Source organism: Aulostomus chinensis, chromosome 15 (assembly GCF_037954235.1).
Source record: "Aulostomus chinensis isolate RoL2024-O1b breed Wild chromosome 15, RoL_Achi_v1.0, whole genome shotgun sequence".
In the NCBI taxonomy this organism is placed as follows: Eukaryota; Metazoa; Chordata; class Actinopteri; order Syngnathiformes; family Aulostomidae; genus Aulostomus; species Aulostomus chinensis.
The window spans coordinates 8,469,399-8,494,769 of NC_141334.1; the positions used below are offsets into that span (position 1 = coordinate 8,469,399).

At 41.2% G+C, this 25,371-nt stretch overlaps 2 protein-coding genes across 4 annotated transcripts; both read right to left on the minus strand.

Moving 5' to 3' along the window:
- Nucleotides 1-429: 429 nt before the first annotated feature.
- Nucleotides 430-3,149, minus strand: plac8l1 (PLAC8 like 1). 3 transcript variants are annotated; one of them, XM_086226610.1, is made up of 4 exons: nt 3,046-3,149; nt 2,174-2,406; nt 1,860-1,996; nt 430-709 (listed from the first exon to the last, which is right to left on the minus strand). In XM_086226610.1, exons 1-4 carry the CDS (start codon nt 3,081-3,083, stop codon nt 650-652), a joined length of 468 nt encoding a protein of 155 aa, XP_086082736.1. In that variant the 5' UTR covers nt 3,084-3,149; the 3' UTR covers nt 430-649. The 3 variants fall into 3 exon arrangements, with proteins under 3 accessions (XP_086082736.1, XP_086082735.1, XP_086082734.1); XM_086226609.1 differs by having other exon boundaries at nt 432-878; XM_086226608.1 differs by lacking the exon at nt 430-709 and having other exon boundaries at nt 885-1,996.
- A 2,741-nt stretch (nt 3,150-5,890) lies between these two features.
- lars1b (leucyl-tRNA synthetase 1b) lies at nt 5,891-25,282 on the minus strand. Its single transcript, XM_086225875.1, has 32 exons — nt 25,128-25,282; nt 24,682-24,803; nt 24,054-24,141; nt 23,861-23,941; nt 23,521-23,658; nt 22,902-23,063; nt 22,527-22,639; nt 22,308-22,371; nt 22,086-22,174; nt 21,730-21,955; nt 21,488-21,575; nt 20,902-20,978; nt 20,659-20,712; nt 20,358-20,498; nt 19,813-19,890; nt 19,564-19,649; nt 19,178-19,243; nt 18,909-18,991; nt 17,759-17,897; nt 17,088-17,300; nt 16,469-16,526; nt 16,012-16,075; nt 13,361-13,544; nt 13,075-13,165; nt 12,707-12,847; nt 10,942-11,082; nt 9,503-9,613; nt 9,216-9,326; nt 8,058-8,162; nt 7,438-7,533; nt 7,020-7,152; nt 5,891-6,787 (listed from the first exon to the last, which is right to left on the minus strand). The coding sequence occupies exons 1-32, from the start codon at nt 25,131-25,133 to the stop codon at nt 6,582-6,584; spliced, it is 3,555 nt and encodes a 1,184-aa protein (XP_086082001.1). The 5' UTR covers nt 25,134-25,282; the 3' UTR covers nt 5,891-6,581.
- Nucleotides 25,283-25,371: the final 89 nt, after the last annotated feature.

Below are 25,371 nucleotides of genomic sequence, written 5' to 3' on the forward strand. Positions count from 1 at the left end.
TAGATGTATTGATGTAGTGGTTCATACAGATGTATTGATGTAGTGGTTCATACAGATGTATTGATGTAGTGCTTCATACACATTCCAGGCTTGTGTAGCCCATTTTAGTAATTTCCTCAGCTAATAACCCCCTTTATTTTTCTTGTTTCTTTTGATAAAACAAGAGCACCAAGGTTGTTTTGTTTGTTTTTTTTAAACCTCTTGTACTCTTTGCAGTACTATCAAGTACTCTCAATGGTACACACACCACAGCCTTAATGCTTGAACATATTTAGAAAGTTTGCTGGACTGTGAAAGTTTCTGTTGTCTGTCCGAGATCTACACCAGATGTTTGGTTCTGCTGCTGACAGTGACAGCGACTGCAACCAAATAACTATGTGCCATCTGTTTGTTTTTGGGTTGTTGTTTTTTTTAACCACGAACGAAACTGATGACCAGAATATTAATACCAAGTTTATTCATAACGTATTTTCTCAACAGAAGTCCATCTGCAGAAACCATCAACCTCGCAGACAGAGTTAAGCTGTTTTCAGACTTTACAGCTCTGGTTCTTTCTCATCCTCCCTTCCAGTCCTCATTGAATGATGTCGGATAGGCTTGAATTATTAACCAAGGCCTCTTCAGGGACGTTCAATAGTAAGTTCAAACCTTATAGTATTGATTCCTCATGCTTCTCATACCAGGGAGCTGAGTTGATTCTCACTGGTGTCTGAAATGTTAAGGGACAGGTCTCATTTACTGTCTCTTCAGGAGCAATTGAGGGCAGTAGACACATGATATGTTTGAGTCATTGTCCTCCTCTTCATTTCTCTTATCATCTGACATACAGCCAGAGAGTAACAGCAGTATACCGTGGTCCAGTCCTCACACACGCTACCCTGGGTAGAAATATACACACGCACACACACATACACACACACACACGCCAGTGCAGGCGCACAGTACAGCAGAGGCACACATACATGAGAGGAAAAACATCAATATTCAGTGCACATCGCCACAACTATTGAAGAATATTTGGTTTTCCATTTGTTGCAGTTTTTAAAATTTCTTAGACAGCCGAGATGCCGAGGAACAAATCTATTTCAGTCATTTCAAGCTACAACCACTACAGCACGCACAGTCATCATATCTAACTAATAATTAGCAACAATTTAATTGTGCTAATTCCTCACTAATAAGGCTTAATACTCAATCCACTGGTCATCAGTGGTTGTGTCATATTGTCAAAGGTCCACATGATCCATATCCACTCAGATATGTTGTATGTATGCATACATTCCCTCAGACTGATTCATTAGTATTAGCGTTAGTATTAATAAGCAACAGCTGGTGCTGCATGTGAATTTTAGTAAAGAAAATAATGGTAAAACTAAAATAAAACACAACGTTGTCACCAAAATACAGTCACAGCCTTTTTATCTCTGTTACATGACACAAGAATGTTTGGAATGTCTCCAAATGCTGTTTCATGACTGCCATAAATGTGTGACATATTTTTAGACAAACAAGGAAAATATCAATGATGTTTCTATGAAATATGAACCCAAATAAGATGAGTGTTGATGCTAATGGCCCCGGTGTGTTCCCGCTAATATTTCCCAACTCTACTCATTTGCATCTATGCATCTATGTCTGTGTTCAAACTCAAAACTACTGGTGAACTACTTCCCAGTAACACCGATACTGATTCTGACCGTTGAGCCAGAGAAATCCAAATCATCCGTGTGCTTCAATCGGTTCAAGAACATCTTTCTGTTACCTTTTGTTGTCTTTTTTTGGACATTTTCAGCAAATTCGACACTAAACATCAACTCCCTTCCTCCCATTAACGAATGCGTTTTTCTCCGCACACTCACTCGTATCTTGTACCTCTCCCTGATTCCAACTCTCATGGCAAAGGTGGATCCCGGTAGGAGAGGCATGCAGAGACACTCACCGTACTGGTGAGCTAAACTCAGGTCTAAACAGCAAGGCACCAGCGTACCAAGAATACCTGCAAGCACAAAGTGTGTTTGTGACAGAAAGTAATTATTCCACCTCCACACAAATCAGTCGAAGCTCATTCAGGTCCCATTAGACAGTTTGTGTCAGGCACATAATGAAGATTAGTTATCAGGTTTACAAAAACAATCATTTAAAAGTTCAATTTGTGGCTGTGTGCTGATGTTACATGTCGTCTTGTCCCCACAGATGTCAAACAGGCCAGTGCTCCAGTCTCCCCCTGTCTGTGTGATGGTGGTAATGGTTGTCGTGGTGACGCCGAGGCCAGGTTGTGTAAGTACGGGACCTTTCACTGCAGGGTTGCTGTCTGACCTCCAGTTATCTTCACTTCCTGTGGTGAAGCCTTCAACTTCCTCTTCATGAAACTTTGATGCTGAGGCGTTGAAGACTGACAGACCTGGTCTAGATTTATAATGAATCTATCTTTAGATGAATTCACATCATTCTCAACATGCTGCTGATACTCTACTGCTGTGTTATAGTTAAAATAAATAGACTCAGATTAATCAATTAGTCTCTCGATACTCATGCCAGCTGCAACTTAATTAATTTCATTCATTTGGTGATTTAATTTTCCTACCAGCATGTTTTGTACTCAGCTGGTCTTCTCTATGTTTTTTATAGCGGCACATCAATACAATTACACTAATCTAACACACCAATAATATGCCTCCACTGCTGAAATACCGTGTGAAAATCACTTTTTATTATGGCAGTAATCTGACTTAGGCTTATAATTGTCACACACAGTCAATAAAAGTGTAAGAATTCTCTTTTCTCATGAATATTGGAACATTTCCTCCTACGCACCTGCCTACAAGAAACTGAAGGTGTCCCTGAGACTCCACAGATGGCAAATCCAAAGTAAGTTTCAAATTAGCATGGAGTGCAAGAGTGACGCCTGCTCCACTTTTGATGTATTTTATCAGTAATCATAGCGACATAAAAAGAACAAAGATTGGGGGCGCACGCAAAGCAGCACAATATTGGTGGTAATTCAATCATCACTGCGTATACTGGTAGACACAAAAAAGGACTTACTGGTGTGTGACTGTCGTCTGCTCCATAACTGGAAGCATCCAGAGAGGGGTGAGAAAGAGACAAGAGGGGAGAGGGCGAGCAGGGAGTCAGCAGGAATGAAGTAGTAGAAGGAGGGGGTGGGGGGATGGGGGAGGGGGGGAGTGACACTTCCCCAGTGAGAGGGTGTGTGTCAGTGCAGATAAACCAGCAGTGGGAAGGCTCGGCCAGACACTGTGTGACAGAGATAAGTCTTGTACTTGTCTTCCTTACTGTACCCCCCGCTAATACAACAAAAGCAGAGAGCAGATGCACATCAGGATGCATGAACATTAATGTCTGGTTTCAAAATAAACAGATGCAAGTTGATTCATATACAAAAAAAAAAAAAACAACAACACCAGAACAGCATGGAATTTGGCATACATGTACAAGTGTGTATCTGTGCTCTGAGGTAGGGGTGCCCACATGTTGTCCCTCGGACAGCCAGAGGCAAACACATCCTTTGTTTGTTGTGTAAAATGCATTTTGTTTGGGCTTCACTTTCTCTGCCTTTTTTTTTTTTTGCCTTTCTTTTTTCTTAACTCACACCAGAGTGAAGTCTTGCACAGTGCGTCCCTCTGCTGCCTGATCAAATTATTAAAATTAATTATTGGGGAGCATTTTTACATCACAAAAAAAAAAATTCAAAAGGAGTTTAAAAAGTGGCATGTATTTTTTAAAAATGATTTTACATGATTATTATTATCTTTTAACAGCAATATATCATAGCAAAAATAGTAATAATTTTCTGTTCATTGATTTTACTTTTGGTGGGATAAACTGCAGACTAATTTGGCCCCCGGCCTCCACATTTGGTACGGACTGCAAATGATGCAACAACACGTAAATTTCATGTCCTAGCGTACAGATGTTAAGAACATAGCTCAAACATAAGCAGGTGAGTTTAACAGTTTTTGGTTAGAGCCATAGCATCCATAAACATCTCTCTTATGTGAATTTTTTTCTCTTGAATATAAACAAAAAATGCACAGTAAATGTTATACTAACCCTTAAGGGAGAAACCTGAGCAGTACAATGAAGCACAGGGAAGCAAACGAATAATTTAACCAAAGAAACACCTGAGGTTCATGTTTAGAGAGGAATGATTGGTGTATTTCCTTTCTTCTGACACTGACCTTTACATTTTAAACTCTTCACAGGCTGTGTTTGAGTGACAAAGAGAGAAGTGAGGGGGACTTTAGGTGGGGGAGGGACAATATAGTTAAAGTTCACACACATCAGGTTTAAAACCAAAACAGGGAGGAACAAGAGATGCATGAGTGCCTGACATTTTCCCTGAAAAACTTCAGTTGAGTTCCTCATTACTACTGCAAATACTGAAAGAACTGGGGAGAAGGTCTCGAGGCAGCCAGCCACATTATCCCAAAATATAGACAGAGACTCTATGAAGAGGATTTTCTATCCTCAGGCCGTCCAGTACCTAGATGCCCACTCATTTCATATTCTATGTATCTCACGGCATTAGAAGTTAGGGCACGACCACCAACTGGTGAGGATAACTTCCTCTGGTTCTTGCATTGATATTAATTTCCATTTTCTCTGTAGTTCGGAATCTACTCTACGGCCAAATCTGAATCAAGTTCTAGTTCAGGTTCTAGCCTGAAGCAGCTACTGGAAACAGGAAACACTGCGGGAAGCAAGTCATATATGACAACATCGTTAGAGTTACAAAGGTTTTATATTGCGTGGCCTGCACCCAATCCACATCTTTCACTTGCTGAATGGAGTCGTGACAGATGCAAGATGGTACGCGAACAGGAGATGGCTATCACTCAGCAGTGTGTGTGAACTGATCAAACTTGACGTGGTATCTGCAGCGTGCAGAGTTTGAAGGTGACGCCAGTGAAAAGTTGCAGTGAAAACCTTTTTGAATGAGAACGGTGTTACAAGCTGCCTCGGGAATGTCACGTGGGTGTAGTCAGTCATGGGCGTAGGTGTTCAAAAAGAGTGTGAAGTTTCAGTCAGACTTAAAGCACCAGCCACGATAGCAGATGCATCACTGAGGAACAAAAGTAAATTGAAAGTCATCTGGATGAGCGGTTGAGGATATAGAGATGAACGAGAGCAAACATTCTCACCATCAATGGCCAACACCAAGTTGTGAATGGAATGTGGAAATAACTCAGCAATGCTTTAGATAATAAGCCTTTAAATTCATGAGCTCTAAGGTTCAAGATGTATCCTATCCATTTGCCAGACAAAGCAGTCTGTTCCCTCATGCATAATTCAAACACTTAAAAACCATGTTGCAGTACAATAACAACACAATAAGGGCCCCACCTTATGGGCATGAAAATCAAGGATTCGCTACACTGCTTGCAGCTTTAAGTATTTATTTTGACTCTCACCTAATGGATCCATTTGTATTTGACACCCTCAAAAACAGTAAACGAGCTACTTTTTAATTTCAAGTCCATTTTACTCTGCATTTGTTTATGTGACAAATACAAGAAACTTGAGAACGCGAGTTGCATTTGAAGGAAATTTGAAATTAACCAGAAACGAATGAAGCCCAATGATCCAGACTGTCTCCTGACTCATGATCAAACATTTTTAATGATATATGTTGCATGTCTCCACTTCATCCATAAACATTGCCTGTATATTTAAGAACCTTGACCCCCTCACGGCTTCATTTTTTACACGCTGTCTTTAAATCAAAGGAGTTCTCATGGCTGCAGGATCTAACCTACAGGGACAAAGGTCACACATCTTCCACTCGCAAAACCATGCCGCACTCTTGAGATGATGGGGGTCTTAGTTATGGAGAAAAACACACAACAAAGACGCTGAATATTTCATAGGTTTTTATTATTTCTCTGGAAAAGCACAGGTTGGACAAACACCATCCAAGGCTAGAAAATAGGAAAGTTGTCTGACAGGCTGACAAAACATGAGGGAACAATGTGTCTCACCTTCGATGTATAAAAGCAACACAGCAGACATCTATATGAAAACAACAGCCATTCAGATGGATGCAGGAGCAGACTCGCAATGTAATAACATAAAATACCTGGTGGGCAAGTGACAAAAGAGGATATATTATGTTATTCAAAAGCTTGAGCATGAATATAGTTGCTGATTTATTGAGCACCGTATCAGGAAGCATGGGACACGAAAAAAGGTTGACATGAAGCAAAAGGTGTCACCATCTCATAGAATATTAAAAAGTTTAAATGTGTTGTAATGTATCTGTGTGATACAGCTAGAAACACCCTGAACATCTGTGAGGCAGCTGAGGGTGAACCCCGATCGAATGTGCAGCAACTGTAAGTTTCATAGTACAGGAAGACAGATGCAAAGGTCGCATAATTTTTCCCATAATCCTAGAGGTCACATTCAGCAGTGGCAGGATGCTGAACAGTGAGAAGTGGATCAATCAAATGTAAATCCAGCTTTGTGTCAGAATCACACGTTGAATTGTGAAAGCTTTTCACTGGTAAATACTCCTCCCTTCTGTGTATATACATGCGTGTGCATGTGAGAAAAATTTCAGCCTAATGAACCAGATAAACCAGAGTGTCGCCGATATCCACGTTGAGGCCGTTGTCAGCCAGAGTGACCCTCTTCTCCTCTAGATTGACGTTGAACACTGATTTGTTGGAGATGGGTAGTTTCCCCTGTTCCTCCCGTCCCAGGACAGGTACCCGGCGAGGCCCCAGCACGGGGTCCTCGTACCTCATCAGCTTCACTCTGGATAGATCTGGTAGAGGGGAAGGTAAGAGGTGGGATTACAGAAGAGAAAAAGAGCTTTTTGTGCTGCAGCTACATGATTAGTGAGTGGAGTCACCAGGACGTTTACATCTTTTCCACAACCTTTTGAACTTTGACCCAAAGAGGTCAACGATATTTTCAACTATTTTGAGGCTTGAGATCATGAAACTAACAGGACCATGAACTCTGATGCTGTACATCCAATTATCGTCAGTGCTAACCTTTGATGAGCCTGTTGACCTTGGCTAGCCTCCGGACGACGCTGTCTCTGCTGTCCCCCTGTCGGACGTCGACCTTAGTAGAGAACAGACCGTTGGACGGCTGGGGGTTGACCAGGGACACACACACTCCAGGCTGGGACGACAGAGGCACGACACAAATTAATTTTCACTTTGAAAGTTAGATTAGAATTCAAATTAGAGACACACAAAGACTGAAGAGCTGCACAACCAGCATCTACAGGCACACATGAATAAACGCTACACCCAATTCTTGCCTTGACCTCAACAATGTGCCTTGAAGCTCCCTACTGAGAATTGAGGAATCAGCTTGGTCTAAGCACAGAGCAGAATTAGGTTGTAGGAGGGACTGAGATAGAAGCACTCACCTGCCCTTCAACACACAGCCTAAAGTAATTACCTCTGATCTGAAAACACAGAACGGTTTCCCAGGGCAACAGTCCTCCTTCACTTTGTCGTCAGCTTCAGATGCAAACAAGACATCTATCTGCTCCAACTGTTGAAATTTGACAAACATCAAAACCGAGTAATGAGTCCAGTCCACCAGAGAGTTTAAGGGGGTCAGTGTTGACCAGGATACTGCAGTGATCTCAGGCTTTAAGAGTGCAGAATGTAAAACCTGGGACTTTTGATTCAGGGTATTACTTTGACTTTTCCGTGGTGAAACCTGTTCTAGTTTCATAAAACTGTCTTAGGGACTCGAGTTGTAGTTTCTGACAAGACAAAGTAAAAGTATTACAGGCTGATGGACAACTGAGCTCAGGATTGTCTCTTTTGCAGAAGTAGTGAAAACCAGCTTCACTGCTGAGCTGTTTTTGAGGAAACTGTGATGCTGAAATTGACATAAAGACAAAAAAGCTTAAATTGTTCTCTAAAACACTCTTATTCTGCAGGAGTCTGGTTAAGAAATGACTGCTAAAGTTGATTTACAGTATAAGGTCACTGTCTAAGCTCTACAGTTCTTGACAACACATTGTCGTTGGGCACGTTTTGATTAAAATATCATATTTGAAGCCACACCTCGAGAGAATTGGTTAAGTAGACCAGGTTCTCCATCAGAACTGCCCGCTCATCAAACTCCAGCTCCAGATCCAAAACCCTGGGCCCGTTCTTCTCAAGGTTCTCCTACAGAACCAAAAGCAGAAACCAACAAGTCAGATTCCCAAAGACACTAATACTGTTATTATTTAACATTTATTTTATCCATTGAGGAGGAATCTTCATTTACAACAACATAACCATGTATGAAGGGACAGGGGGAAAAAAAAGACAGTGAAGACAAAAACAAAAAAAAAAAGAGTTAACAATCAAATATAACAAGATAGCACTGATAATGAAGTTTAGGGCTCTCTGCAGATTGTTCCCCATGTCAGAGATTGACAGTTTCCCAATCAACTTCAGTTCTAGTTTAGTCAGTTGTTATACTGTTGCTGCCACCATTAAAATATCAAAAACAATTGAAGTCTAACAAGAGACGAATGATGGACAAACACAAATCTGGGACTGATTAGTTTCATTCTGCTGGATCATTACACTGAAACAGCAAATCCCAGTCCTGGAAGATAAGACAAGTAAAAAAAATGAACATCTATCACTCACTGTATAGCTTCGACTGAATGTATAACTGGTGACACTTGCGCTTACGTTCTGCCACACGAGGATGTTTCAGATGAATATCACAATTAAAAACACAAGATATGCAGATGTGCGATGTGAATTCACAATGAAGAGAATTCAAAGCAAAGCTTAGAATAAGAATTGTGAAAAATAGACCTGCAGCCAAGGGGCACGTACAAACCACTCTGCGGATGGATTTTATTTTTCCCCATCAACTTCAAAGTTTGCCCACGGTGACAAACAAATAAAACAAGAACAAACTGTACCATTTCAATCAATAATAACTCTCAAGTCTGCAGAATGTGTACTCCTGCAATTTCTTTTGCAATGTCAATATAAAACTGTTGTTACAATGGTTTTGTCATGTTGGCAACAATTTTGTCTTTGTTTAACACAAACCAGAATAGTAGAAAAGATCTTTTGATTGAATTGCCAGGCAGGGCTATCGACTGGTGTGCAACAGTCTCCTACAGAAAGGCGGACTGAACAGTCTTGTCTGTGGTCCCCAAATAGGAATAAACAGACAGCACTACGGTGTCAGCCTCCTTCCTCCGGTTTTACCTTGATCATGGCCACAAAAGGCATGACTCTCTTCATGTATTTCTTCAGTTCAGGCAGGGCTCCCAACTCACTCGCTATCGCTTTGTTGTCTGGGAGGACTCCATTGTTGGTCTGGACAAAGAAAAAAAAAAGAAAGACAGGTAAGAGCCAAATGGGAGCAGAGGCTGACAAGGTTCTTTCAACTCCAGAAAAGCCGAACAGACAGTCCGTCACGCTGCTATAGACCCTGTACATGTGCGACACATTACCCCCGTGTATGAATGTTTGGTTGTGTGCATGCCTCTAACCTTGTAGTGCTTGCCAAGCAGGGATAAAGCACTGTGCTGCCATGGCGGGTAGCTCTTGGCTACATAGATGGTACAGTGGGAAGGCTTGGCTGGGGGCTTGGAGTCACCTTTCTATTGGAGGAAAACCACATAAAAATAATAAATAAAAAACAAACAAACACACATTTCAGATGCATCCAGTAAATCTCAATAGTTGGCAACACAACTTTACACAATAACATTTATTTCAGATGAGAGACAGAAACTTCCCAGTGGCTTGCCTATATAAGAAGCTATGTGTTTGGATTATTCAAGAAGTCGGCAGTTTGATTTATTTGTTTTCGTGTGCTCATCTCAAATGAAATGGGCACCTGTGAACTTCTTTTACTATCAAGTCTGCTCAGGTCTTCCTTTTCGTGTGTGTGTGTGTGTGTGTGTGTGTGTGTGTGTGTGTGTTTGCATACACATCAGTAGGTGAATAAACAATCAGCGCAAACTTAAGAATAAAGATGTTCAGCTAAATTAATGCATTAAAGATTAAATATTATTACAGTACAGAAGAGAATAAATCGTTAAATTGTGAATGGGGTTACAGACGAAAACGCTGCTCACACGTACACATCTAGGAAACAATGAAACTAAGCTACACATATTTTGTTGTCGTAATTCATGTTCACCAAATATATAGAGAGTGTATCATCTCCTCCAACTTTGAATACATCATCATCCTTTCCTAACAGTGACTGTTGTCTTTCTTCTTCTCTTTTCCGTTATCCCAACATCTCATCTCCATGGCAACAAAGCGTTTACAGAAACGGAAAACAGTCTTGTGGAAGCACGAGATATCGACTTTCTCAAAACTTGTCGATACTTGTTTTGCTGTTCTCCCAGTTGCCTTCAGACACTTATCGAACTGCTTAACAGTTAAAACAAACAATAGGCTGCGTTTCCTGCTCGTCTTCACATTTATCTACGAAGATAAGGGATTCCTCGGAGGGCTCAGAGGAGCCCTGTAGAGGTTTTGACCACAAGTAACATCATTGAATCTTTATCAAGAGCAAGAGAGAAGACTCGATGCTGCAAACTATTTAATGACTGCATTTAAAAAGGGACAATTTGCTTTTGTTCTTTTTATAATCATAATGCGGGTAGTTTAACGACAAACGGCAAAGTTTAACCTCCCTCTATGTTTCCAGCACCCAGACCCCCTGCTCATCAATACCACAGCCCTCTTTCAGTGTGTTCTCTGATCACCAATTAAAGAAATAATTCCTATGCACCTTCCTCCTGCACCCATGGCCCAAGTTTATGAAAAGATTGTATTTCCAGTGATAAATTACTTTTTAATGGACACTCTAATACAAGTTTTGGATTTCACGCAAACTGAGAAAGCAATCCATTAAAGACCAATCGATACTCACTTTTGCAAATACAATAGTGCAGTGAAAAAAAACACATACCTTATTTTTGGGGGGAAGCATGAAAGCTTTGAGTCGCAGACGGAGGTCATGGGCGGTCTCCATCAGGTACTGAGAGGAGCGGATCAGGATCTCGTCAACTGGACCTGCTGCAGGCCACGATGCCTTCATCAGAGAACTGGTCTGAGAAAGAGAGACGGATAGAGAGGCCAGGAAATGAGGAACAGGGATGTGTGCTGTTCTATCAAACTTGGGGAATAACTAGGGGAAGCAGGATTTTTTTTTCTTTTTTTTGAAGACAATGAAAAAGTTTCAGGTTCACTGAAGCTTTAGAATCCTATTAACTACACAGCCGATAGTTTCACCTCCTGTAAAACAAAACTTAACTAGGTGAGAATCTCAGGCTGAGCACCTTTGAGTTCACCGAGCGCTTCGTGGCTCTTTAGCTAGTGGTGCTGAAGAAATGACAGCAGAAAACACACTGGTTGTGGGGCTTCTGTTGTTGCTAAGCAACAACCAAAATACCCATCTCTAGCACAGCAGCGTTCTTTCATATTCATAAATTAGAGTGTTAAAAATATTCTTGGCTCTCTGTGCTGTTGGGAATGTGCAACAGAGTGTGCCTTCCTTTCAAACTGATGAGAAAGAGAAGCCAGTCGTGTGAAGACCGGCTCCTGGTGGACATGCAGACACGCCGAGGACATTTATGTGTCTTGATTCTGCAGGTCCGTGTTCCAGTCAAAAAGCAGAGAGATGGAGCAAGAAAACACTCCCAGGGTTTGTATATACTATCAAGACGCTGGTAGGACTGGTCCCTGGGTGGTCCACACCGACTCCTCCACAGAGGCTGGTTTACATGCGGATGATTAATCTTACGACAATAGATACATTCTCAGAGAAAAATCACCGGGGGAACGCCATCCTTCATCTTCTGGTTTTAAAGTATACATACTTCCATATCCAACACATAGAGAACACTTAAGTGAAAGGTGCAATGCTGCTGGTTTGGTGACAATACAAATATCTTCAGACTGTTTTCACTGGTGATGTTGCTGGGAACCAGTGCATCGTGGAAACTCTTGATTTTCAACCCCACGCCTGAGACACGAAACCTCATCAGCATGTCATCAACAAATAAGGAGTCTCTAACCTCTTTTATTTTTTTTGCATGACACATGAGGCTTTCTCCAAAAAAAACAAACAGAAAAGGATCTGTATCAAGATTCAAACACATCAAGTGACGGGTGGTGAAGTCTCTCTGAGCGATAGTAAATACACTCTTAGGGACCTTAATTTAGATCGGATTGAAAATAAACTGTCTATTCTTGATGGGTATTATCAAAAGTAAACGGGACACGTTAGCATTAGCAATGCTGTTAATGGTGTGCGAGCAGCAGAGTGTTTTTTCTTCCTGAACACAGCGAGCAGGTGGGGGTGTAGAGGAAAACAAAAACCACGAGAATCATCATCATTGTGGTTTCAATGGACAGAATTGAAAGCTTATTTTGATGGATGTCTGATGCGACGACACCTGTCGGAAGTCGTCTCAGAGCCTAATGAGCAGTGGGACCAGGGCTTCAGCAGGCTGACGTGGAGCCTGTATGTTTACCATGTTGATCCCAGGTGGATTGATTATGTAAATTGACATTGCTTGTTCAAATGTTTCTTTAGCGCAGTTTTTTTTTGTGCTAGTTTCATATAAACAGGAGAGATAAACATAAAAGAGAGAAGCGGGAGGGGGTGGGGGTGGGTGTGGGGGCTAAATGTCCCATTTGAACCCACAGAACATAAATACCAAACGTTTTACCTTTCCTAGCAGACCCCAGGTGTATTCACACAGGTGAGGACAGATGGGGGCCAGGAGCAACGTTTGTCTCTCGATGAACTGAAAGACAAGGTCTCGGTGCATGCCCTCGATGGCCAACTCACGATACTTGTCTTTAGCTGCCTGCACACACAAACACACACACGCACACACACACACACACAGTTTCTAGGTTTGAAAGTCTTCATCACAGGACATTCAAATATTCCACACAGGAGATGTACTGAATGCTCAGTGAGATAAGACTCCTCCGCCAAGCCTCCTGTTTCATCCGTCTTTGCGGTATCAACAATATCATGATTATAAGAAAATATGTGGAACTTATTTTCTATAAATGACATTTTATTTACCTGGAACTCAAAGAAGCCGCTCTTCAAAGCCTCTTTATACATCATCCTGTCGTAGTGCTGCTCTGTCTTCAAGATTCCTGTGTTTATTTCACTAGATGGGACACAATATCCTCTCAGTCAGGCTGTAAAGTGAGTTTACCCTTCATTTTTCAGCATGAACGAGTGTTTTAAAAAAAGAGACGTTATTTTTAGTTGGACTCTGTAGATGTGTCAGGTTCTCCATGGCCTAAAAAGCACATGTACATTCATACCCGCTCTTCTTGAAAGTATGAGCGCCCTGGTCTACCTGGAAAAGACGCGATCATTGAAGGTGTCGGCGGGTCCTGTCCTCAGGTTGTTCTGGTTGGCTATCATCTCCTTCACCCATTCTACCCAGGTGTAGAGACGCAGGATGCCGGCATCTGCCATCGTCTCAACAAAGTTGGCGTCCTCCACCGTGTCACCGGCGTCAGCCAGAGCCAGACGCATACCTGAGGAGGGAAATGAAGAAGGTGTTTTAAAGGAACAGTGTGTATGATAACTCGACAAGTTTAACTTACTTATACTTTTTATAGTTAATTTAGCTGGTAGGATCACATGATACACACACACGCAAGCATGCACGCATGCACACACATGTATTACCCTCTTGTGTAAAATATAATGTAAAATAATTTAATATAATGATGTAAAAACCAGGTGAAGTGAACAGGCTCCCTTTTAAATAGCCAGCAGACACCAGTCCAAGCTGTGAGACACACTTTTCCAGAACCTTCAACAAATTCAGAGACCCCCCATGTCTGCGTCTGTTGACCCCCCCGCAATGTGGTAGGTGGTTCTGGACTATACAGACAAGCACATCCACGCTGAGAAATAGCTTCTGTCCCAGAGCTGTCAAGCTGACAAGCCCCAAACACACACAGAGCCATCTACCCCGACATGGCCATTTTTTTTTAACCTATTTTTCTATTTGTTCACTGTAACTGAAACATGAACAATGTTACCTCTATTATACTAAATTACACTACTTTAGTGATTTCACCTAAACTGTGAGCCATCAGTATAACAGATCAACTGTGACTCAGGTTCTTGGTCGCATTTCATACATATATTTTTAATTCCTTCTCTTTAAAATGTTCCTGCTTTTGTCGATTTTGTTATCTGTTATGCTGCTCGATTTTTGCCAACATAAATTTTTATAGAGGCACTAATAAAGATGATCTGAACTTATTTTATATTTTATTTGTATATTAAATTACATCATTTTGTACTGTATTTCATATATTTATGAATGGCAACTGCACTCATTACAGATTATTGTCTCTTACTGGCTCCTACATTCTGTACTTAAAACAGCCTCACACACAACCTTGTACACACTACCATCCAACTCACTACATCACGCTAGAAACGGTGATATTACTCTGAAGTATCAGTACTAGTGATGTAACAATGCATCAATCTGCAGATATGCAACAACTGAATAACAAACGCTCTGCTGCAACATCGTCATGCATCGCAACACCGAGGCGGCGCCGTGCGGTGTAAGCTTGTCCCAAGTGCATGAAAGCCTTGATTGTGTGCCATTTTTCCCATGACTTGACTTGAACATGCCAGTAATGCAGACAGCTATATTTGCATTTTTACAGTAATATGTTAAGTGCTTTTGAATACTATAATTAATTCAAGTCTAGTCCAAAGTCCGTTTATTTAGTATTTGTGAACTCATAGAAATGGATGAAACTTATGATTTATACCTCTAAATAACACAATATTCCATGTGTTGTGCTTTGTTGTTACGTCTCACTATCAGATGTCGCACCATGACCAATAATGTATGCTTTTTATTATGCAGCACAGACACAAAACTGAATGAACTGAAGTGAAGTTGATACATCTATCCCTAAGGTTGTCGGAGCTAAAAGTTCTTCCCCAACAGAAAGAAGAGCTGTTTTCTAGGTCCTTTATCATCAGTCCTCTGTCTCCATCTACAGCCCAAAACCATCCGTCAATACTCAGCAGACACCACTCCCAGCTATAGGATAGAGGGTGAACTTAATATGTCTGTCTGCTGTCAGACCATGAAGTTCTTAACTCCCCCGCAGCAGGACGGCTTCTGGAGGCACAACAGACACATCTATCCATTATTCAACTCATTCGCAAAACAAAAGAAACGTAGAAATAACAACCGCAAAAAAAGAAAAGAGAGAGAAAAAGTGGGGTTGACTAAGCCTGAGGTGTGCTGAGGGAAGGAGAAAAACCAGCGCAAGCATGAAAAAGACCAAATCGCTAAGAAACAGGAACACAAAAATAATCACATGATGCAAAATGGATTATCATAGTCATTACATTATGCCACCTCACCTTCTAAAAAGAGGGCTGCTGTTTCACATTTGCACAAACACTCTGTGCCATTCTACTTAATTTGGACAGAACTGCCAACTGCTCTCCCAAAACTCCTCTGTGGAAAAAGCCTTGATCTCGTCTTTCTATGAATATTTGATTTTCATGTTCCAACTATTCTTTGTTCCTCCCCAATTTGTTTCCTGAGGAGACACCAACAGACGTGAGAGCCTGTAACGACGAACATGTAAATGAGTGATAATTCACGACTGACTGGAAGATGTCTTTCACAATTTTAGAGAAATGTCGGACATTAATTTGATGCCTCTGAAATCATAAGATGCCTTGTTGCCTGAATAATACATGATAATACAGGAAATCATCAATCACAGTGCAGTATAGACATTATCGACACCTCACTTATGTTACGAGGATGGTGCATTTTCTATGTCATTTTAGCAGATGTTTATATTTAATAAAGTTTAATAGCCCGTTCAATACAAAAACTAATTTGTTCTCAATGTGCCTGTCGTCTGTTTCACTTACGCTTCAGTGAAACGTGGCAGAAATACTGAGAGGCGAACGATAAGAAACACAGGAGGGAAACAAGCGTACCGTCTGCTGAGAACTTGTCGATGGCTTGGCTGAGTGTGAGGAAGTTTCCGGTTGATTTGGACATCTGGTGAATAGAAAAAACAAAACAAAACAGATGTTTGCAGCCCCGAGTCATCAAAGTATGCACGCCTGCACAATTTCATTATGAAGCACTGTGGAATCAAACAACTTATCCACCAAAAAGCAAGAAAAGCTCAAATCAACAGAACATACAGTAATTAAAAATCTTAGCAGCATCAAACACTAGTTAATTACTGTTATATAAGAATTTACATGCACAGGCATGCACGCCCACGCACGCCCGCCCACATGCACACGCATGCACGCCCACACACACACACACACACACACACACACACGCAGGCGAGACCAAGCTTGTTCCTAAGGACATATAAATTTAACAAAAAAAAGGAAGTGATATAAACATGTGCAGCATCACTAGTCAAATCTGGCAGACCTTCTCAGAGTTGAGGAGCAGATGTCCATTGGCTCGCACCGCCTGTGGCCACTTCCCACTGTGGGCAGGAGAGAAGGGTCTCACTGCTCCCACATTCACCATCATCATCTTATTACTCTTGCATATCTAGCCAATCCATTGTCAGTCTGCTGTAGTAAAAAACACACACCCTGGCTAGATCGTATCTGTGCAAGCCAATCCTAATCGTCGTGGGTGGGTCTAAACCCAAGAGGCAGCGATGGCGCCGTTGCACATTAACGCATGGGGTGAAACACATTCTATTCAAGAAACTTCATATTCATCGTTCATCTTTAAAACTATAGTAAGAACCTAACACACCTGCTTTTTTGCAAGATCTACATCTTGATCAAGACTTGCCATTTTCACAGCATAAGCTGCTTCTAGCTAGATAAATCCTGTTTGCTACACACTGAACAAAATGCTACAATTTTTGATACCAATGTAAGAAAATGGCAAAGTAAACACCCTTTCCCCTTGCATACTGTATCCATACTAGGGCTGGCAGATATGATTCCAAATCAATATTGTGATAATGATGCAACTTTTGCTCGTACACATTGCATTCATCCTCACAGGTGGGCCAAGAGGGCAAACTCACTTGTCTTTGGGCCACATGGCCACATGGTTGTAGAGGTAGTAGGACAGGTGGTTGGGCACCAGGTCTTTGCCAGAAACGCGAACGTCTACCGGATACCAGTACTCAAACTCCCTCCTCAGCCTCTGGAGATGCTCTTTAGGGATGTCCGTCTTAGGGAAGGGAGAGCTCTTAAAAAAGATGAAGTCCCACACCTCTTTGCTCATCTGCTCTGGTCTGTGGGGGGGGGGGGGGGTTGAAATCAGAAATACGGGTACTGCAGCATTCAATGTCTCTGCCATTTCATCCAAAGAAGGGACTTTAGAACCTTTAAATGAACTATGAGCTGTGTATAGGTTTTTGATCTCTGAAATGCAGCTTTTCGAATTATGTGATTTATTTTGTAGTTGCATGGCTGAATCTTAAGCAACAAATCAGCGATAGATAGATAAATGGATAGATGGATGATGGATCTTTTTTTAATATCTCAAAGAAGCAGCCATCTTTTGATCCTTATATTTAGTTAGTTTAGTCTCCATCAGGTGATTCATGTTTGTTGTTTGGAGGCAGAAAGATCAAGGCACCAAGAAAGTGCATTCGTCGGCTCTAAACACTTGATTACTCTAATACAGCAACAAGTGTGTGTGTGTGTGTGTGTGTGTGTCTGTGCGCGCGCAAGCTTATTGTGTACTTACTTGATGCCCAGTGGCGAGGCTCCTTGTCCGTTGAGCACGCCTTCCTGGAGTAGGTGCGCTACAGTGTAATAAGCCATGTAGATGGTGGAGTCTGATAGCGACTCAATCAGCCACTGCTCGTCCCAAGGCAGCCTTGTTCCTATGGTAACCAGGGGGCGTGCACACATACAGAAACATATATAACCACAAAACACGAGACAGAGGTGGAACTGTATGCCAGACAGAAAGGGGTTCACGTGGGTTTCATATACAACAGTTGCCCTCGCCGTAGTCACTAAGCTCTTGTATTTGCTGTCTTATACAGCAGGTTTAATACTCGGGCCAAGAGAAACACTAACGCAATGGAATAAGCTCTTGGATTATTTTGAGATCCTTGGCAAACAAGACAAAATGTAAATATTTTCTGTCAATGAGACAAAATTACATAAAGTGTAGAAGGCGGTTTAACTGTTGCTTTTACACACGCCAGTAACTTCTTCATTCTCCTCAATCTTAATGTCTTTTCAATTGCAGAGTAAAGAGGGAGGAGGAGGACGGAACAATTCAAATATGTTGATCTACAAAACTGAAAACATAAATGTGAATTTCACATTTGATCAATTAGAATCTGTCTTTGGAAAAACAAAAGTTGGGGTTGCGTTGTAGAGAACATATTTGATTTTGAATAATTAAACACACTTGAGATTTATTTCTTAAAACTCAATACATGTTTGTAGTACTATGTAGATTATACTTTGTTCAGATTCTATAAACTAAACTCAAGTCACAAACACCCGCTGCCTGTAAACATCACTTATCTGATCATCTGGTTGGTCAAATTTTGTACTTAATGGTGTGAAAATGCGTGGGGGGTTTTCTCCAGTATGGATCTAAAACAGGCCTAGACTGTTACTGGACTGGGCTGTACGCCAGCTGGCCTCCAGTCTGCATCTATTCCTGTATGATCAGAAAGATGGGCTGTTGCTAAGTGCTTCATCATCAGGCCTCTGTCTCCATCTACAGACTGAAACCACTGGTCAGGACTGGTTCAAACAGGTTATCCTCTGACGGGGGCAGATTTAGTCTCAACAAAATGATAAACAGTATTAATTTTGAAAAGAGTTGTATGAATCAATATGTCACACACACACACACACACACACACACTCACCAAGCCCGTAAGTACGAGAGCAGGCGTGCTCCTGCAGCCAGGCTAAAGTTGCCTCAAAGTTTCTCCTTGTCTCCTCACAAAACCTGTCATGTTGTGCAAAAACAAGAACATATTTGTCTTTTTAGACTTAAAACATTTAACCAGTTTGAAAATTACAGGATTTATGATGGTATTGTGAAGAAACACAAGAGCCGATTACGTTTTTTACGTCTCATACTAGATTTATAACAGTATAGGAGAAATTCAGCTCATCAAAGTCAGTATCTTACGTCTCCAAAGACTTGAGGGCTTCATTGGCTTGCTGTTTCCATTCCGCATCACCATAATCCAAATACCTGAAAGATATTAAATCAGCATTTTCACAGATCACGTCTACATTTCTCCAATCATTGTGCCTGAAACACTCAGGTTCACTACCAGGTTTTCAATGGTGATCATTTCTGGCTCTTTCGTTTGCTGTTCTGGCCCTCTTGAGTGCTTTAGCATCAGTCTGAAATAAACCATTTTAGCTTCAATCCCTTCTCTAGGCCCACTTACACCGATTGGCAAACTTCTAGGAGCCTTCTTACTGTACTTCATGGGTCTCCTCTGGATAAAAAGAAAAAAACAAGTGCTCAGCAGTTGGTTTTAAGTGTTGCTGGCTAAAATAACTCACCACTGGTCGCAGAGAGCAACCACGCACTCGTCAGCCGAACGCGACATGACCTGTTTTTCTGGCTCCATGTAGATCATGGCCTCACCCTGCGATAGATTACATAGAACACAGAAATACAGATTAACTGCAGTAGGCAGTAGTATACAATGACTTTGATAGAAAAAGTCCTAGCAAATATGGTTTTCTTTGAGTGCTCTGTTACAAAAGCAAAACAAAAAACAAAAAAACAACAACAAAAAAACTGCCTACCCTTTCAACCATCATCTTCTGGATTGGCTTCTTGACATCCTGGACCTTCTGCCCCTTGTAGCCATCGACCAACATGATCTGAAATAGGAATACATTTGCAGAAAAAAAAATTCCGTTACTGATGCTTGTCTTTTAAAGCTGTGTCGGTTTTCGATGTCTGTGCCTGGTATCAGGGGGAAAGCCATACTGTATCAACTCTAACATGCTCTGCTTGCAGATTTTACCTACATGTGTGGGATTATTTCGTTTTTTTGCTGACAGAAAAAAAAAACCCTCTCCAACCCATCTCCCTCTGCATCTATCACATCACACAAAAGCGAGCCATCAGTTTAGCAGGGTTTTTGACTAGTAGACAGTGCGAAACTGTTTAAGGGCAGCACATAGCGAATAGCCAGCTCATGAATAATTTAGTCTTGGTTTATGCCTGGGAGATAAATCATACAAGCTTCACACCGTGAGTTAAATCCACAGGGGGGGGGTACAGGGGCTGTATTTTGCTGACCTGGGTAGCAGTTTTATTCTCATTAACTAATGAGACGACTCACCCCTTCGTAAAAGCCCTTCAGATAGACTTTCTCCTTGGCCTCCACCAGCTTCTCCTTGTCATTCTGGCTTTGGATCTTAAGTTCGTCACACACCAGAGGAGCAGATAAGTTCCCGTAACCTGGAATCTCTATGATGGGAATCTGAGATGTGCGCGCGCGCACGCGCAAACACACACACACACACACACACACACACACACATTACGCAGAATGAATTTACTTTCACATATTTGTGTCATTTTCAACTTGAATGGGTTCAAGTGAGTTAAACCCAAGATGACCAATTTCCAGATCAACTTACCGGCTCAAACGGCAGCACCATCTTGTCCTCGATACTGTACTTCTCTCTCAGGGCCTTTAGGAAATGCATTACTGACATCATAACCCAGTAAAATGCAGTAAATGCTTTCATAATGAATGTCTCTTAAAATTTGAGTTAACACTTCACTTGAAACAACATGTGAATAACACTGCAATTTGTCTCTGTGCAGTGTATTTAATTTGAGGTACAAATTGAAATTTTGTGATTAATTTGCAAACCCACTTGTTTTTTCTTGATATCCCTGAGAGCAGCGATGTCATCAGGAGCATCGGAGGGTACACTTGTAACTACGCCAGTACCTGAGGAGAGCACAAATTCATGAAAACACCATCACTTCAGTGTTTCCATGCAGATCAGGAAGTAGTCGCCTTGTGACAACACATTTAAATGCCTTTTTTCCCCTACTCTCTCACTTCAACAATCGGTGGTGAAGAGCACCACTAAAAATATGAAAACACAGTGATAAATCCCATTGAATTTTTAATAATTTAATAGTCTGATGAGTCCTTCATAAGCAGGGCAGTGACCAAATGATAGTTGAGACATTTTAGTGCCTGTTGTCCACAATTAATGCTGAAATCATGCCAGAGCGCTGTCCTGCCAGCCAGCTCGCAAAGGTAGTAAATGACTTAATTTAGGTCCTTCGGGCTTGCCAGCTTGTCCAAAACAATGATTAAAACTGATTTCATTTTAGAGCTGCATGTATTGCATCACGCTGACTCACTCAGGGACCTGGATTGTGGATCTCATCCAGTCTCTCATGATACAACTCTATGTTGGGCTTCATTCTCAACGTCTTGACTCGTACCTTTGTCCTCCTTGATGGTGAGCATCGGTAAAGCATAGATGACCTTATAGGAGGTCAGAGGAGCACTCAGGGCACTGCCGAGGATATCCTAGATAAGACAAGAAAAAAGAGAGATGTAGAGCCTGATTTGATTTCCTCTGTCTGTTCACTACTGCCCCACTGCACCCTGCTTGGAAGATAAGATGTAATTTTAAATCAGAGTTTATCTTGTTGGCTGGGAGCTGGTAGTGGCAGGGTCGTACCTGTCCCAGTATTTCCATGATCACAGGAACTACTCCATTTTCCTTGGTGAAGCCCTGGAAAGACATGTTCCTGGCGGCCCGTCTGGTGCAGATAAAGATGTCGCCGCTGGACGTCTCAAAAGCGATGTACTTCATGTCAGGCCTCACCCAGCAGTTAGTCTGACCGAACATGGTTTCCGGTCTCAAGGTTGCAGCCACCAAGTAGATATTTTTGCCTTTCATGCCACTGCAAGTGGATAGTGTCAACATTCGTCAAACTCAGTCAGTAGTATTGTACTTGTCATGATGTGACGTCAGTACATAGAAATCTGTCCGTGAAGCAGAATCCTTCCCACGTATTTGTAATTTGTGATTACCTGCTGTAAAAGACTTTAGACTTGAACTTGGCTGTGTACGGTTCAACAATCTTCATTTTGATGAGAGTGTACTCCTGCGGTCCAACTCCCTGCAGGTGGTGATGAAAATATGAACTGGTTGCAAATTCACAAAATGTGCCTTTTTTCTCATTATTTTGAGATTTTGTGTCGTTTCAGGGAAAAAACATTTTAAAAGAAATTGCAAAGATCGGTTCAGTTCACCTCCCCAGTCTGCCTGTCATGGTCCATGCATGGTTGTCCATCTTTGGGGGAGTAGATGGTATACCTGCAGGGGACACCATTTTGAAGGCATTTCAAATACTCAATTGACCATAATGGTGAATAAAGTTTGAACTGAATCAAATTAAAAATGTTTCCTATGTTCTTTAAAAGGACCATAAAGAACAAACATGGTATATAAAACTGTCTAAATTATCTCACCTTTTGCCAAATTTAATCTTTTTTCTTTCCTTCAGTGTGACGAACTGCCACCTGACAAAGGAGTCATAAAAGGGGTTCACATCAGTGGTGATGAACGAACGTCTCCAGTCCACCTGTGAAGTGACATCACGAAACCAGGATTAAGCGCAAATGAGCTAAAACCATTATGGATTGGATTATTCTCAGGGCAATAACCCCGGAGGACAGAATTACGGTGATGAGGATGGCCCAGACTGCATCGCTAGATAGTTTATATTTCGTACAAATAAAGCAAACCATACATATTTCAGACATATTTCATTGTGTAAAAAAACATAGATCTGTGCAGAAATACACAACAGACTAAATGTTGAAAGAGTTTGATTACTTGGCTACCTTGACTCCCATCAGTTTGAGATCCTTGACAGCCAGCGGAGGGAAATACTCCAGCCAGTGTTCAGCATCAGCGAACTTGGCAATCTCCTTGTCGTTCAGGCCCAAAGATCTCATGATGTCCCACTGGAAAGTGGAGGATCCAGTTTTGGCAACTGCTTTACTCTAAAAGAGGAGGAAGAGAGAAGTAGGCACATTCTTTCTGAATACAGAACGAAGTATTTTGCACGTAAGAAAACAGTTTCAAACAAAAAAAATAATCAACACTATAAAGCACGTTTAAGCTCGAATAGGTTTTGTAATGATGATTTCTTATTTACAAGGTATATTAATTTGAAGACATTTCTCATTTCTGGTTTCACAGGATGAAAATAAACACAATACATTTTTAGGTGAACATAATCCATGATGTTTTGCAGTGAGTTTTACATCTCTTATATGTTCATAAACTTACCATTTTTTTGAATTAGGTTTTGCAAACAGCACAGAAAATACTTTCCAGAAGTAATGTAGAAGAAAAAAAAAATCTTAAAATGAGAGGTGGTTTGTTTCTGTAATTTTTAAATTTAAAAATGAATCATCTCTATCAAAAGAGTTCCATCAATTCATTCCAGATTCTTACCTTTTTGCCCTTGGCTTTGTCCTTGATGATGATTTCATCTGAGGTCTCTGGCTTCTCCTTCTCTTCTTCCTCCTCATCTGGGAACTGCGGGGGGTTTCCATACAGCTGCATCTCTCTCTTGAGCTTGTCCGCACAAGCCTTATGAGCACGGTGTGGAAAAGTTCAAGAAACCAGGACAAGGCAGTGTGTGTTACAGGCGTGAACACAGGGAGGTAGAAGCATTAAAAGTGGGCAGAAAATATAGGAAAAGTATGAAGTAAGTCACATAGCTGAGACAGCAATCATGAAGCTAAACACACACAGACTGCATTTATGTTACAGTCAAAAAATAAACACTCACTTTGATGGGCATTCCTGTGCAGTGAAGCCCGAATGGAAAGAGGCATTTCTTCCCTTTCATTGACTGGTAACCCACAGCAAACTGAGAAAAGACAACAGCAACGTTTCACAGACCAGATGTCAAACAGTGAACAACTCTCACTGAGAAATGTTACTTTATCTAGCATCTTCTTCTATTGTTGTAGGCAACATACCTCGCACTTCGACAAGCTGAACGTGTGGCCAAGGTGCAATCTGCCATTCATGTAAGGGTAGGGGAAGGTGACAAAGTACTTGTTTTTGCTGAAGAGAAAAAAACACACACACACACACACACACACACACACACACACACACACACACACACACAAATGATTAAAATGTGGATTGGAATATTGACCAAAGGAACTCCAGATGACCCGTACACAATTAAAATACACACACACACACACACAAGTGCTGTGTTGGTTCTAGCCTCATGATGTACCCATAAGCACAACACCACCGAAAATTATAGTATTGAGGAAAAACAGCCCTTTTTATAAGTAAATGAGTATAAGAATCAGATTGGACACGAACAAAGATGTACAGCTCGAAAAATATCCTATGATGATGATGATGATGATTTTTCCCCATAATCTAGCAGCCCCCACACTAAGGTCTGTAGTTTCATATCCACATCTACGGTTAGTGGAGATCAAGAAGTCTAGGGTTTATAGCAAACACTCATCCCGGAAATTTTGAGCTTTTAGCTAAATTCACACCAATAGTTTTAGGCTGTAAAACAAGAAAAAAAAAAGGCACTTTGTGCTCACAATTGCATCAAGATCGGCATCTACTCACTTTGTGCTTTCCCCGACGGTTGTGGGTGCATCTTTCTCAAACACTCTCTCCTTCTCCCATTTATCCTGGATCTCTAGTTCAATCTTTCTTAAAAAGTCCAATTTAGCCGTTCCCTTCCGCTCCTGGAAGATAACGAGGAAGAAGATGATCAGTGCAGTGACAGCTGGATATGAACCGTATACTTAATAATAAGAACAATATTAATAATGATAATTTAATTTAAAGCAACGAATACAATGCTCCTTCAGTCCGGGATTAATTGACAAAAATATGTTTAATACCAGTCGAACAAGATAACAGCTGCAATCTCTGCAAATTCCTGCAGTTGACTTGAGGGCTAGCTTATGTTAGCTGCCTTTGCTAATAGCCGCTATAAGTTATAACGAATTAGCTACCTCGGTAGCCGCAATAATTCAAACTACAGGTATTCACAGAAAACATCATACCGTCATTGTGACCCAAGATAAACGTTGGTTATTATTCTTCCGTTTACTCAAAAAAGACTGCAAAAAGAGTTCTCAGTTTGACAAGGCAAGGGAACCCACGCCACCGGTGCCCGGCTGATGACATCCACAGACAGCTTCTCGCGGTGTTTTCTGGGAAAAGTAGTCAGAATTGTTTTCCGGACAACGAATGTTTAATTTCTTGACATTTAAAAAATTTATTAATGCGGTTTTAATTGTGTGTATT